The 14,087-nt window shown below is 39.5% G+C and overlaps 2 protein-coding genes across 2 annotated transcripts; both read left to right on the forward strand.

Moving 5' to 3' along the window:
- Positions 1-62: 62 nt before the first annotated feature.
- LOC143276123 (uncharacterized) lies at positions 63-3,194 on the forward strand. Its single transcript, XM_076580531.1, has 2 exons — positions 63-2,537; positions 3,061-3,194. The coding sequence occupies exon 1, from the start codon at positions 309-311 to the stop codon at positions 2,448-2,450; it is 2,142 nt and encodes a 713-aa protein (XP_076436646.1). The 5' UTR covers positions 63-308; the 3' UTR covers positions 2,451-2,537; positions 3,061-3,194.
- Positions 3,195-8,264: 5,070 nt separating this feature from the next.
- On the forward strand, positions 8,265-12,889 carry LOC143275976 (uncharacterized). Its single transcript, XM_076580335.1, has one exon. The coding sequence runs from the start codon at positions 8,443-8,445 to the stop codon at positions 9,718-9,720; it is 1,278 nt and encodes a 425-aa protein (XP_076436450.1). The 5' UTR covers positions 8,265-8,442; the 3' UTR covers positions 9,721-12,889.
- The last annotated feature ends 1,198 nt before the right edge of the window (positions 12,890-14,087 follow it).

The raw sequence follows: 14,087 nt of genomic DNA on the forward strand, positions 1-14,087 counted from the left end.
CTTTGACATACGACAGTTTCCAATAATAGGTTGTCAACCAAACAATGTAGGAAAGTTGCAATCAGCGGAAAAGACATTACTTTAATAGACCGACAGAGGATAAAACATGCTGCACGAGTGGTTTTTAGCGGTAATTCATATCTCACAGGCAAGCAAAACGCGGCAATAGGTCGCAAAGGAGCCTAAGCCTCGCCGCAATCCCGCCGAAATGCTTGCACGTGTGCGTTCTGTCATATTGCAAATCATTCATCAAATATTGTGGATCATTAGCGACGACCACGCCTTTCTTTGGACATTCAACGACAACCATGCGGATTACCAAACCCCCTGAAGACAACTTAAATCTATCCGTCCAGGGTGTGCGTTTGACATTATCTGTCCGCTCACCGAACAATACCAAGAAGGAAGAAGGGCAGGACATTCCAGACGTGAAGTGCACAGATGAACATGAAGAAACTGCAGAAATCAAGGCAAATTTAGAACCCCAAGCATCATATGAAAGGCTTGAGTATGTCTCCACCACTGTGGAAGAGCCAGACAGGTTCATGAACGAACAAGTGACCCAAGGAAAAGAAAATGAAACACTAGAAAGCTCAAAGGGAGTAATAGGGCAGGACGCTCTAGACGTGGAGTATACAGACGATCAAGAGGAAAGTGTTGAAACCGAGAAACAAGCGTCATGTGCAAAGCCCAAGTATGGCTCAAGCATCGTACGGCTGACAGACAAGTTCGTGAAGAAGGTAGGGACACCAGGAAAAGAAAAAGAAACACGAAAGAAAAAGAAATGGAGAGCAGTGAATGCTGAGGACATGGGCTTCAAACTTACCTTATTCCCCCGTGAACCGGTGACATGCGATGAAAAGGAACTTGAAAGTGAGTCGAAGAGTTTTTATGCTATGATCGAGACAGAGTTAGAACAAGAAAAAGACCAGCTCAGACGCTTCTGCCACATTCTTCAACTGGAAGGAACAGCCCTGAACAGGGAAACAAAATTCACACGCAAAGACCGAGACCGGCGTGTGCAGAAAGCCCATAAACAGGTGAAGAGCAAAGACATCATTTCAGTCCTGAACAACCAAGGCAGAAAAACTCTGTATATTCACTTCAGGATCTACAAGCAACACCCCTTCCTGCACCGCTGCAACCTCAAGCACCCCAACCTTCCTTCCCCACCCAGAAGGGAAGGGATGAGTTTGGACGAGGCAAAATATATCATCAAGGCTCAGAGATTGAAATATTCCCAGGGCTCAGTATCAGGGCACAAGATTATTGCAAAAGGCACCATCTGTAAGTCCAAGACTGAAATGGTGGACAAAACTATGGTAGGAAAGGTCAAGGGTGTGGCACCCAAGACTGTTGCAGAAGACATCATGGTAGGTGAGTCCAAGACTGATGTGACTGATGAAACTTCAGCAGCCATGGGTGTAGCACCCAAGAATACTGCAGAAATCATCAGTGTGTCCAAGACTGATGTGGTGGATGAAACTTTGGCAGGAAATGGTAACAGTGTGGTGCCCACTACTGTTGCAGAAGACATCAGTGACTCTAAGATTGAGTTGGTAGATGAAACTTCAGCAGGAAAGTGCATGGCACCCAGGACTGTTAATGAAATCATCAGTGTGTCCAAGACTGATGTGGTGGATGGAACTTCAGCAGGAAATGGTGACAGTGTGGTGCCCAATACTGTTGCAGAAGGCATTGTCAGTGAATCTAACACTGAGATGGTAGATGAAACTTCAGCAGGTGAGGGCGTGGCACCCTGCACTGTTGCAGAAGACATCAGTGAGTCCAAGACTGATGTGGTAGATGAAACTTCAGCAGGAAATGGTGATGGTGTGATGCCAAAGACTGTTTCAGAAGGCACCATCAGTGTGTCCAAGACTGACATGGTAGATGAAACTTCAGCAGGTGAGGGTGTGGTGGCCAAAACTGTTGCAGGAAACGTCATCAGTGTGTCCAGCTCCAAGACTGATGTGGTGGATGAAACTTCAGCAGGAAAGGCCAAGGGTGTGGCACCCAAGACTGTAGTAAAAGAGAGGAGAACAAAGCTCACCACAGACAAAGATGAAGCGGTCATTTTGGCAAGCAAGTCCAAAGAATCTGAGACTCTCAGCAAGAACAGCCTAGGTCACCTGGCTCGAGGGGTGGGTAAGGAAAGCGATGGTCTCACCCTTCCCATGTTGCTCAACCTCCCCACCACCACCATCATCAACATCATGTATGAGAACAGTGATGATGGACTTTTGCGCGACAAGTCCGGCAGCATGCAGTCTGCGGTGGTAGAGAAGTGTGTTCTGATGTGGCGGCGCCAGACAGGAAAGCAGAAGAACAAGGAGAGGATAAAGAAGCTGGTGAAGGCTCTGAGAGAGATGGGGAAGAATGAACTGGCTGACAGCATCTTAGAGCGATACCAAAACCACGAAGAAATCACTCCAGACATTTTTGACTGACCTGATGATGGAACTTCCACTGAGAACTGTTTATTTCACATCACCGCTTTTCCAGTGTCAAATATGATTATGTACTTAATTTGAAAAGTGAGACATTAACATTAAAAAGCCTACAATTTAATGTATATTATTATATAAGTCAACTCTGAAAATATCAGGAAAACTCACTACATAATAATTAGGAAAAAATCACTACACACACACAAATGTTGATATGAGTACATATATATATATATATTTTTTTTTTTTTTTTAAGGAAAAACAAAGAAAAAGTCTGTACTTCAATGTACATCAGTTTTGAAAAATGTTAGGAAAAATTACCAGTAAGTCATAGTTCATTGAAATATCTCTGTTCATGGCCTTTATGTGAAATATGTAGAGTTCCACAAAATCATGTTTAGCCACCACCAAAATGTGAAAACTTTCCCCAAAAATAAGCTGTCACCTGTAGGCCTGTGTACTGTTGTTGGTTTTTTTGTGTTTTTTTTTTCTTGTTGTTGTTGTTTGTTTTTTGTTGTTGTTTTTTATGTTGCTAATCTTTTGTATACTGTGTGTTCCTTCAAAACTGAAAAATGTCTTTTTTTTTCACACTTTTATTTTTTTTTAAAAGACTGTTGCAGAAGACATCAGCAGTGTGTCCAAGACCGGCGTACATGGTGCACGAATCCTTAGCAGGAGAGGTGTGCAGCATGTGCAGGAAGTTTCTGCCCTGTGAGCACGTGTTCCATGTACAGTGCATTGACATGTGGCTGGCCAACTCTTCCCAGAACTGTCTGCCAGATGGGTTACACATGGGATTTTCATAATGACTGGAAAGGGGAGGGTTTGAAGTGAGCGGACATGCCTGTTCTGTCTGTTGATTGCCTGTCTGTGGTAGATGGCACAGATTAAGGGTAAATTCAGATGCCTTTTATTCAATTTTTCCTCAATATCTGGTGGCTTTGCCTAAACACACACACACACACACACACACACACACACACACACACACTAAACATTCTGACTTTATCAGTGACTAGACAAGATTTCATTAGAATGACTGTTGGAAAAATGCACAATATACTTATATAGATTAGAACTGAGATATGTGTGTAATGTTTCGACAACACACTTTTTTTTCAACAAAATTCAAGAAACACTGAAATAATTGAGCAAAATAACAAAAGTAATTATGAGAGTTAATTAATATGAGCAATACTTCTGTTTATTTTGGCAGGCACATTACTGTACAGTCTACTGCATGTATATAGCGTGTCTGTGTGGGTGTGTCAATGAGAGTGTGTACATTCACACAGAAGCCTAGCAGAGCAGTAATCAGCTGTTGCAGAGCTGGATACTCAAACACCTGGGAATCAGCTTTGTATGACTGGGAAAGGACTGACTTCTGTACTAACCAAATGTTTCTCTGGTGAGAGATTTCTGAAAAACAGAGATTGTTGTTTACTTGTAAAGTCTTTTTTGTTAAATTTTATTCATAAAAAAGTAAAAGATCTTGTCTGCTTGTGGAATTGTATGATATTCATTTTAATCTTTAACTGGAAAGATTTCCTGTGTGGTTGTTTTACTGGTCAACAGGCAATATGTATTTCAATGGAAAGTTGTATGTTTGACTGGGAAAGATGAAGTTGTTCTTGTTAACTATAACCAGCTGTTTCCATCTCAGGGTATACATGTTACATGTCAATGTTATAAAAGAAACTGAATCAAAATCATTGTAAATATTTCTATGAATTGTGTTCTTGGCTCATTTATTGTATATTAATATTTCTTTTCGCCATCTTTCGTTCTTTTGTCTTTCACAAGATGTCAGTGTTTTTGCTTTGACAGTATTTCATATTTGGATATTACTTTTTAAGTTACAAGAAATGCTATATTATTTGTTCCCTTCTCTGCATAGTTTCGGTGAAACGTGCTATGCTCTGTATTGTAAATTACATAGATTAGGCTCCGCCCTTTTCATTTCTGCTGCCAGCAAACTTGCTGTTAATTCATACTATCTACATAAGACTAAGTGTAACTCTCTTATAGCTGGTCTCCCTAATAAGAAACTGAATAAACTTCAGTGCATTCAGAACCATGCAGCAGAACTCTTTTTAACACAGCTCTGCTGACAGTTCCTCGGTTATCCCTTCAGACCTTCCGTAAAAAAAATCTTTGTTTTTGGACCCACTGTCTAGAACTTGATCCTTACCTCTTTCCCAAAATAAACCAAAGACTGTGTTTTTCAACTTTTAAAAAGAGTCTCTTTCTCTCATAAAGATGCACTTTTTTTTAAACTTCACCTCTCATGATGTCTACAAGTGAGTGCATGTGCTTTGTGTGTGTGTGTGTGTGTGCCGTGTGTGTGTGTGTGTGTGTACAGTGAGGAGGAAGGAGGGAAAATGACTGATTTTAGATTTTGTATTTTGATATGTTGATTATTTGTGTGAATGATGTATGTGATTGGTTTTAAGTGCTGGGAGTGATTTTTAAGTATTGTGATGTATATGGTTTTAAGCATTGTGATATTGGGAGTGGTATTAAGTATTGTGATATTAGATTAAGTATTGTAACATGATATGGTGCATTATTTAGGTATCATGATCTGTTAAGGTATGTTGAATGTCGTGTAGTGTATGAACATAAGTTAATGTTAGAAGACTGTTTGGTTGGATGTTTTTGCAGGGTTAAACATGCAAGTTCCTCATTTCAGTGTTAATGTACATGTTTTAATCATCGTTTTATATATATATATATATATATATATATATATATATATATATATATATATATATATATATATACTGTACAGTGCAATTGAGCATGTTTCACACGGAAAGGCATTTTGTAAATTATTTTTATTACTGAAGTAATCAGTGAAAGGTGTTCGGGTTATTCATTTATTTCACATGTACCTTAAAATGTCATCTATGATGGATCTACGCATGTGCCTCTCACATATCACAATTTCTGTAAACTACAAGAAATGGAATGTCATATTTTTCTGACATTAAATGTTTTACATGATGATTGATACAACAATATAGTAATGATGGAAAGGTGCACATTTTTTGTTTCTTTGTTTTTGTTATGTTCTGTTTGGTTTGGCAGTTTCACTTGTGTCATAAAATGTTATGTTTTTCTTACCTGAATGTTTTCCTTTTACACGATAATTGATATGTGCATAATAATCAAGGAGGCATATATATATATATGGTTTATTCATTTATTTCTGTTTGACCTATTTCTTTAAATGTGATATTTTCTTACCAGAATGTTTTCCTTTCACTGGTATGGTATATTGATATTACAACATAGTAATCAAGAAAGGATATATATATATGTATGTATTTTTTCTTCTTCTTTTTTTCTGTTTTATTTGTTTTTGGTAATTTCACTTGTCCCTTAAAATGTTATATTTTTCTTACCTGTCCCCCCAACACCCCACCCCCACCCCACCCCCTTTTCTATGAAGATTGATATGTGCATAGGAATTTAGGAAAGGTGTACAGTTTACTGATTTTTTTAAAATTTCACTTACCTCTTAAGCAGTTGGAGAAAACATAGAGACAAAATTATGTTTTAATTGTTTATAGCAGACAACAACAAAAAAAGTCTTTCTGAATTTGAATTGTGTTACATTTTGTCACAACATATTTCTCTGTGTGAAATTCAGGCTGCTCTCCTAGTGAGAGCACATCGCTACAGTGCAGCACTACCACACGTACCCTTAGGCCACCACTCCACACACACACACACACACACACACACACACTTCACAGGCACATGAAAGTAAGTTGATGTTGGTGAGTGCTGGTCTGAAGCTATATACACATAACCAAGCATTTGTATCTTGCAAAAGAATCAAACTGTCATAAACTACTGAGTACTGTTGAGTAACATCTGGTGAGACAAGAATTTGGCAAAATGAATATTACTAAGTGGTACTGTGTCAGTTCTTCCTGTTCCAGATTGTTGTTATTTGTTTGTGTTCCACTTCCGTTCAGCTTAACTTTACACATGATCTACACATTATCTCTTCTTTCTTTTTCTTTCTTTTTTTCTTTCTTTCTTTCTTTTCTTTTTTTTCTCTCTTCTTTTTTTGTTTTTTTTTTTGGTTTTTTGTTTTTGTTTGTTGTTGTTTTGTGTTTTTTTCAGTCCTGAGATTTCCAAAATTGTTGCATGGATTTTAGTTTGTGTATCTTCTGCATTTTTTTTTGTTTTTTAATTTTTTTTTTTTTTAACATATTTTCTTCTCTTTTTTATGTATCAAAGTACAACATCATCATGCAGTTGTAAGGATTTTGTCCTTTTGTTACTATTCCTACTCTGGAAGAGAACAAATGCATAATTTTGGGGGGTAAAATTTTTCAGCTTTTAAACAGATTTGCAATATGTATTTGATAAACATGTATTTACAATTTAAGTAGGCATTGAGTCTGATCATTTATTTGCTTTTATTTGTTGGATATGTGTGTGTGTGTGTGCGTGTGCACAGGCAGGCTATTGCATTTTTATGTATGTGGATGCCAAAGGGCAGCATGAATGGTATTCATGTTTGTGTGACACTGTGAGGGCATGAAAATATTTGTATGTACATGCATGTTCTCTCTCTCTTTCTATATCTGTGTGTGTGTGTGTGTGTGTGTGTGTGTGTTCATATGTGTGTATGTGTTCATATGTGTGTGTGTTGATGAAAACAGTATGTAGTGCGATGAAATTTGTTGTTAAAAAATTGTTTGAACTGGCTTAAAGAGGAAAAATTCACATTAACATGTTTGTTTTATAGACAAATTAAACATTACCATGTTATTCAGTTTTGTGTTTGATTCATTAATTGCTTAAGTTGACCTGCTTGCATGGCTTGTACACATGCTCTCTCTCTCTCTCTCTCTCTCTCTCACACACACACACACACACACACACACACACACACTGGCATATAATATGTGCATAGATGCGCACAAACACAGAAGCACACACACTCTGTGATCTTAGATCAGTAGTATAGTTCATCACTGTCTTCACACAATGGACTGGGATTTCAGCACAGAAAATTACATAATGAATATAGTATAATTACATGCAGCCACGCGTTTCAAGGCAGAACAATGAAGACACTCATACAACCATGTGCGAGATATACTTGACAAGTACAGTGGATGTCACATGGTCACCATGACAAATCGAAAGCATAACATCCATGCACCCTCCCGCAAACACCATCCCAGTCCCACCCACCCACTCCCCACCTCTCTGTCTGACATGTAACACATATGATGTTTTATTATGTCCATATTCCATTGACAAGAAGTGTCAAAGCGGGCTTCCCAAGCTTCAAACGGGATGTGGGAAAGTGCGGTACACAGGGTTAACTACCAATATTTGCAGCCTTCGGGATATGCTTCCAGACTGGATCATTTTTGTCGCGTTCTGTTCTCCCGCGAATCTAACGGGCCCATAAGTTTCAGTTTCAGTTTCAGTAGGCCTAGCTCAAGGAGGCGTCACTGCGTTCGGACAAATCCATGTACGCTACACCACATCTGCCAAGCAGATGCCTGACCAGCAGCGTAACCCAACGCGCTTAGTCAGGCCTTTAGAAAAAAAAAAAGGTGAATAAATAATAGATAAGCTTACATAAATAAATAAATGAAACTAACGGGCCCATAAGCTATTTTTAACAAACAAGTGAGCTTAACCCTGATCCTCGCTTCTCGTGTCTTCTCGCGCGAGTGCCGGAGCCCACTCGACCAATCAGATGATGATTCTGTGACATCACTGACCCAGAATAAACTCCGGCAGACGACAGTTTCTAAGAATAGGCCGTCAACCAAAACATTGCAGAAAAGTGGTGCAAGCAGCAACCCAGAAATCTTTATATTGTCATCAAATTTTAGATCGACAGAGTAAGAAACACGCTGCAAGGGCGGCTTCGTGCCGTGAGGCACTGATCAACGCAATTCTCACTGTGTCAAATCTCACAGACGAGCAAAACGCAACAAAAAATATTGGAATGTTAGCAGCTACGATTCCGGTCTTGGGACATTCGACCGCAACCATGGGTATTTCCCAGCCAGAAGACGACTTCGATCTGTCCCCAGGTAGATCTCCTCAAGGTGTGTACTTGGCATTAACTGTTAGTGCTTCTACTTCTCCAAACGATTCTGAGCGTAGTGATGACATTTTTCTTGAAACAAGCCGTTCCCCTTCGCCTTTACTCGCCAGTTCACCGGAAAGCTCGAAGGAAGTAGTCGGGCAGGACGCTCCAGTCGTGAAGTACACTGACGATCAAGAGAAAAGTGTTGAAACCGAGAAACAAGCGTCATGTGTAAAGCCCAAGTATGGCTCCACCATCGTGGGACTGCCAGACAAGTTCATGAAGAAAGTAGAGACACTAGGAAAAGAAAAAGAAACACGAAAGAAAAAGAAATGGAGAGCAGTGAATGCTGAGGACATGGGCTTCAAACTCACCTTATTCCCCCGTGAACCAGTGACATGTGATGAAAAGAAAGTCGAAAGTGAGTCAAAGAGTTTTTACGCTATGATCGAGGCAGAGCTTGATCATGAGAAAGACCAGCTCAAACCCTTCCGCCACCTTCTGCAGCTGGAAGGAACAGGCCTGAACAGGGAAACAAAATTCACACGCAAAGACAGTGACAGGCGCGTGCAGAAAGCCCATAAACAGGTAAAGAGCAAAGACATCACCTCTGTCCTCAACAACCGAGGCCGCAAAACACTGTACATACACTTCAGGATCTACAAGCAACACCCCTTCCTGCACTGCTCCAACCTCGAGCACCCAAACCTCCCGTCCCCACCCAGAAGGGAAGGAGTGTGTCTGGAGGTAGCAAAATCTGCCATACGTGCTCAGACATTGAACCCAGAATTTGGCATCCGTGCCCCCCGTCACCCAGTCCCTGCTCAGAACCTGCACCATGCCCTGGACAACAGGAACGCTGCCAATGATCTGCCCACAGACCTCGTCTCCTTCCTTATCTCCCTCCAGCACCGGGAGATGACGCCAGAGGACTACGAGATGTTGCTGAGGCTTGACGAGGGCGTGGCGCCTAAGACTGTCGCAGAAGATGTCATAAGTGCGTTGAAGACTGACGTGGTGGACGAATCCTCAGCAGGAGAGGTGTGCAGTGTGTGCATGGAGATGTATGAGGTGGGTCAGTGCAGGAAGTTTCTGCCCTGTGACCACGTGTTTCACGAGCAGTGCATTGACATGTGGCTGGCCAACTCTTCCCAGAACTGTCCACTGGATGGGTTACCCGTGGGGTTTTCTTAACAAACATGGACTGGGAAGGGGAGGGCGTTGAAGTGATTCTGTATGACTGTTTGGGCTGTTGATTTTGTGCATTACTGTTCTGGCTGCTGATTGATTTCCTGCTTGTGGTAAAGAATGCAAATTATGGATAAACTCAGTTGCCTTTTGTTTAGTTTCTATTCAGTATCTGGTGGTAATGCGTACACATGCCATGAATGCACACACACACTTGCATGCACACATGCACACACACACACTTGCACTCACACATGCACACACACACTTGCATTCACATGCACAATGCACACACACACACACACACACACACTTGCACTCACATATGCAAACACACACATGCACACACAAGGTAGTCAATCAGTGGTTAACAGTATATCATTACAAATTGATTTTTTAGTAAATGCATTATACAGATGTGTAATTGTTTTGACTACACAGCTTTTACATCAAGAAAGAGATGACTAACTAAATGGACAGAATGATAAAGTAATTATGAGACTGAAATCAGCAGGATTTTAGCTGATATTGGGAAGGCACACTATTCAAATGTATCAGTGTTGTAAAACAAACTATCAAAATTATATTGTTCATGATTTCCAGCAAATACTTTCTTGTTCTTCTCTAGCTAATTATTGTTTTGCTTCACAATATGCTTGTTCTTCTCATTAATTTTATCTTTTAGAAGATATAAGTTTTTGCTTTGACAGTATTTTAGATTTGGATATGACAATCCTAAGTTATAAGAAATGCCATATTTCCTTTCCTTGTGTGCATAGATTCAGAAAAAAGGTTGGAGAAGTTGCAGAAAACTAGGCCAAGCAATGACTGGTCAGATGAAACTAAAACAGCCACTGAACTGTACAGAAAGCAACACACACAAGCCAGTACACACTACATGCTGGAAGGTTTCCAAAGGCAGATTGAGGGTGGGTTTTCAAGTTCCTGCTTGACTGGCTGCATGCACATTCAGCCCTTTGAATTATGAAACACAGTATAGGTGGCACAGGAATACACACACACACTCTCTCTCTCTCTCTCCCTCTCTTTAATCACAGGCACATGCAAGTAAGTAGATGTTTAGTGGGTACTGATGTATAGCTGCACACAGAACCATGCATTTATATCTCACAGAAGAACAAGAATCAAACTATTATAAAATACTGAGTAAATACTCTGAGTAGCAACTGTTGAGACAAGTACTTGGCAATCTGTGATACTGTCTCAGTTCCAGTTGTTATAGAATTTGTTGTTATTTGTCTTCCACTTCTGTTTAACATCAGCATATTTGATATGGTTTGATATATTTTCAGTACTTAGCGAAATAAGTACTGAGCACCTATCAAGACAGATGTTTAAGTTTTGAAGCAGTATACGTTATAATCATTACTGAGCAGCTAGCATGATTTTTTTTAGTTTTGAAACATGCGCATAATTTTTTCTTCTTCTTTTGTTTCACAGTCCTGAAATTACCACAACTGTTGCATGCATTCTGTTTTGCATATTTTCTGTAATCTTTATACATCATTACACCATACAAAGCAGTTACCATATTACCACAATTATTTTGTGGGTGGCAGTTTGAATGTATTCTGAAGTCTAAACAATATCACTGTTTCCTGAATCGATCAAAAGTAGAAACACAATCACCAATTGTAGACTTCAAATCAATGTAACACTGACTTTGTAGACTTCAAATCAATGTAACACTGACTCAAGTGTTTGAAAAAATTTCATGTCTTGGAATTGCATCTGTACAGTCTACAAAAACCATAAAACATTATTTAAAATCAGTTCTAATTGGTGAAACGAAATGGCAAAACATACTATTACTACTGATATTCGAAAGCATTTCTTTACTTGTGCCTTATTCTCTGTTATTCTAATGCAGTACACACTGAATCTAAACTTTTTAGTTGACCAAATATTTTTCAAACATGCTGACCAGTCAGTTCTGAACTCCCCCACATGAATATCAGACATTCAGAGCAAAACCATTATAAATAATCAGACTTGAAAGTTACAACACACATCATACACAATACAACTGTGTATCTGGGTTGGTTCAAGTGATATACAAGCTAGTGGTGGAAAACGTGAAATAATGATTAACAGACCAAGTATGGATCACAGATATTTTGGGTCCATTAACAAATAATCTCATTGGTTCATTGGTGTTGTTTGTTAAGTCAGAGTCCTTTGTTTTAAAAGGGACTGGCAAGCAACAATAAGGATTTTTGTTATTTTGTTGCCATTTCTGCTCTGGAAAATGACAATTCAAATGCATATTTTCGGTGCATACATATAGGGCTAATATGCAAATTTGCATTATATATTATATAAGCATGCATTTGAATATGTGCACTGATCTTAGGATTTGTTTATCGAGGCTTACATAGTTGTCGTCGTTTTTGTTCTTATTTATTGGCGTTTTGTGGTTTCCTTCCTTTTTTGGGGTTTTTTTTGGTTAGTTTTTTAAGCAAGGAAAGAGAAAGATGGAGAAGAGTGAAATGAACAGTAGGAAATACATGTTCTTATGCTTTTGTTTGAATGCAGCATAACTTTTCAGTTGTGAGATTAGTGATAGACCATCAGCTTGCTGTATGGCAAGTGTATGCTTTCGTGTGTGTGTGTGAGTGTGTGCGCACGCTTGTGGGTAGCATGAGTGATATTCATGTTTGTATGACATGAAGTATGAAGGCATGAAAATGTTTGAATGTACATGTGTGTGTGTGTGTGTGTGTGCTCAGTGTGTGTGCATGCGTGTGCATGCTCTTATGGGTAACATGAGTAATATTCGTGTTTGTATGACATGAAGTATGAAGGCATGAAAATGTTTGAATGTACATGTGTGTGTGTATATATGAAAATGTTTGAATGTACATGTGTGTGTGTATATATGCTCAGTGTGTGTGCATGCGTGTGCATGCTCTTATGGGTAACATGAGTGATATTCTTGTTTGTATGACATTTAGTTTGAAGGCATGAAACTGTTTAAATGTACATATATCTATGCTCAGTGTGTTTGTGTGTGTGTGTTTGCGTGTGTGTGTGTGCTGAAATGTTGATTTACTGTGTGATAAAATTTGTAGAACTGCTCTACTTTCAGTGTTGATTTGAACTGGCCTAAAACAAAATCTATATTTACATGTTTATTTGAAAGAAAAAAGTTACAGCATCATTCAGTTTTGTGTTAGTTTCTTTCTTCATTGTCTGTTTGCATTGTGAAATATGCACACACACGCACACACACACACACACACACACACACACCCTCCACATACATGCTCACACACACATGCACACACACATATGCTTGCACCCATGCACACACACACACACACACACACACACACCAACAAATTGTAGGGGGATGAGGTGTGAAGGGTTGTATCATGCACCCATGTAGACTCGTATCACACTCATGTCCAGTTTTCCATCCAATTCTTTATTCAATTTCATACCAAAACTTAGGCAAAAAAAACCTGAAAGAAAAGAAACCAGACAAGCAAAATTAATAGCAGTGAACAAAAGGGTTACCACTATGCCAACTTGATCAAAGTAAAGTAATGGTGTCTAAACAAAGGAAATTATTACAAGGTCCACATATCATGGCAAAACATAAAGCCAAGAACAACATCTACCATGTCCACATGATCATGGCAAATTAAAGGCAATTAAACAACAGCATTCATTACCATGTCCGCATGATCACAGCAACACATTATAAAAATAAGAACAACACCTATCATGTCCACATGATCATGACAAATTAATGGTGATTAATCAAATATTACCATGTCTGCATGATCATGGTAAAACAATAGAAAAACAAGAAACAGCATCAACCATGTCCACATGATCATAGTGAAATGAAGCAAAACATCTGCCATGTCCACATTACACTTTCAGCACTTGCTCTCATCCTGTTGATGTACAAGACGTTTGTGCCTCAGTGATGCGTCTCCCCCAGAAAAATACACCAACATCTCCTGCATAAACTTAGCGGAAGAATGTCATGCACACACTTGGACCAGGTCTAGCCATCTTCATCCAGGCTACAGGCAGAGCAAGAGGTTTGAAGAAGGTAACAACTTATCGCAGTACACTCATACTTTTGTTCCTAGTCAGCCTGCTGTTGTCTCTATCATACGCCCCAGAGCCAAACCCTGGTCCATTCACCCAACAAAGTAAATAGAGTGACCCACAGTAACAGTCGTCAGATCCAACCAACCCACAGTCCCAGTCCACAGCAGAGGAACCTTCACACGCACCATGTGGTATCTGTGACACAACTGTAGGCTGGACAGACAGAGGAGTGGCGTGTGAAACCCGTGGTCTCTGGTTTCACGCATCTCGCCAGAGCATTGGAC

This window comes from Babylonia areolata, chromosome 31 (assembly GCF_041734735.1).
Source record: "Babylonia areolata isolate BAREFJ2019XMU chromosome 31, ASM4173473v1, whole genome shotgun sequence".
Classification (NCBI taxonomy): domain Eukaryota; kingdom Metazoa; phylum Mollusca; class Gastropoda; order Neogastropoda; family Buccinidae; genus Babylonia; species Babylonia areolata.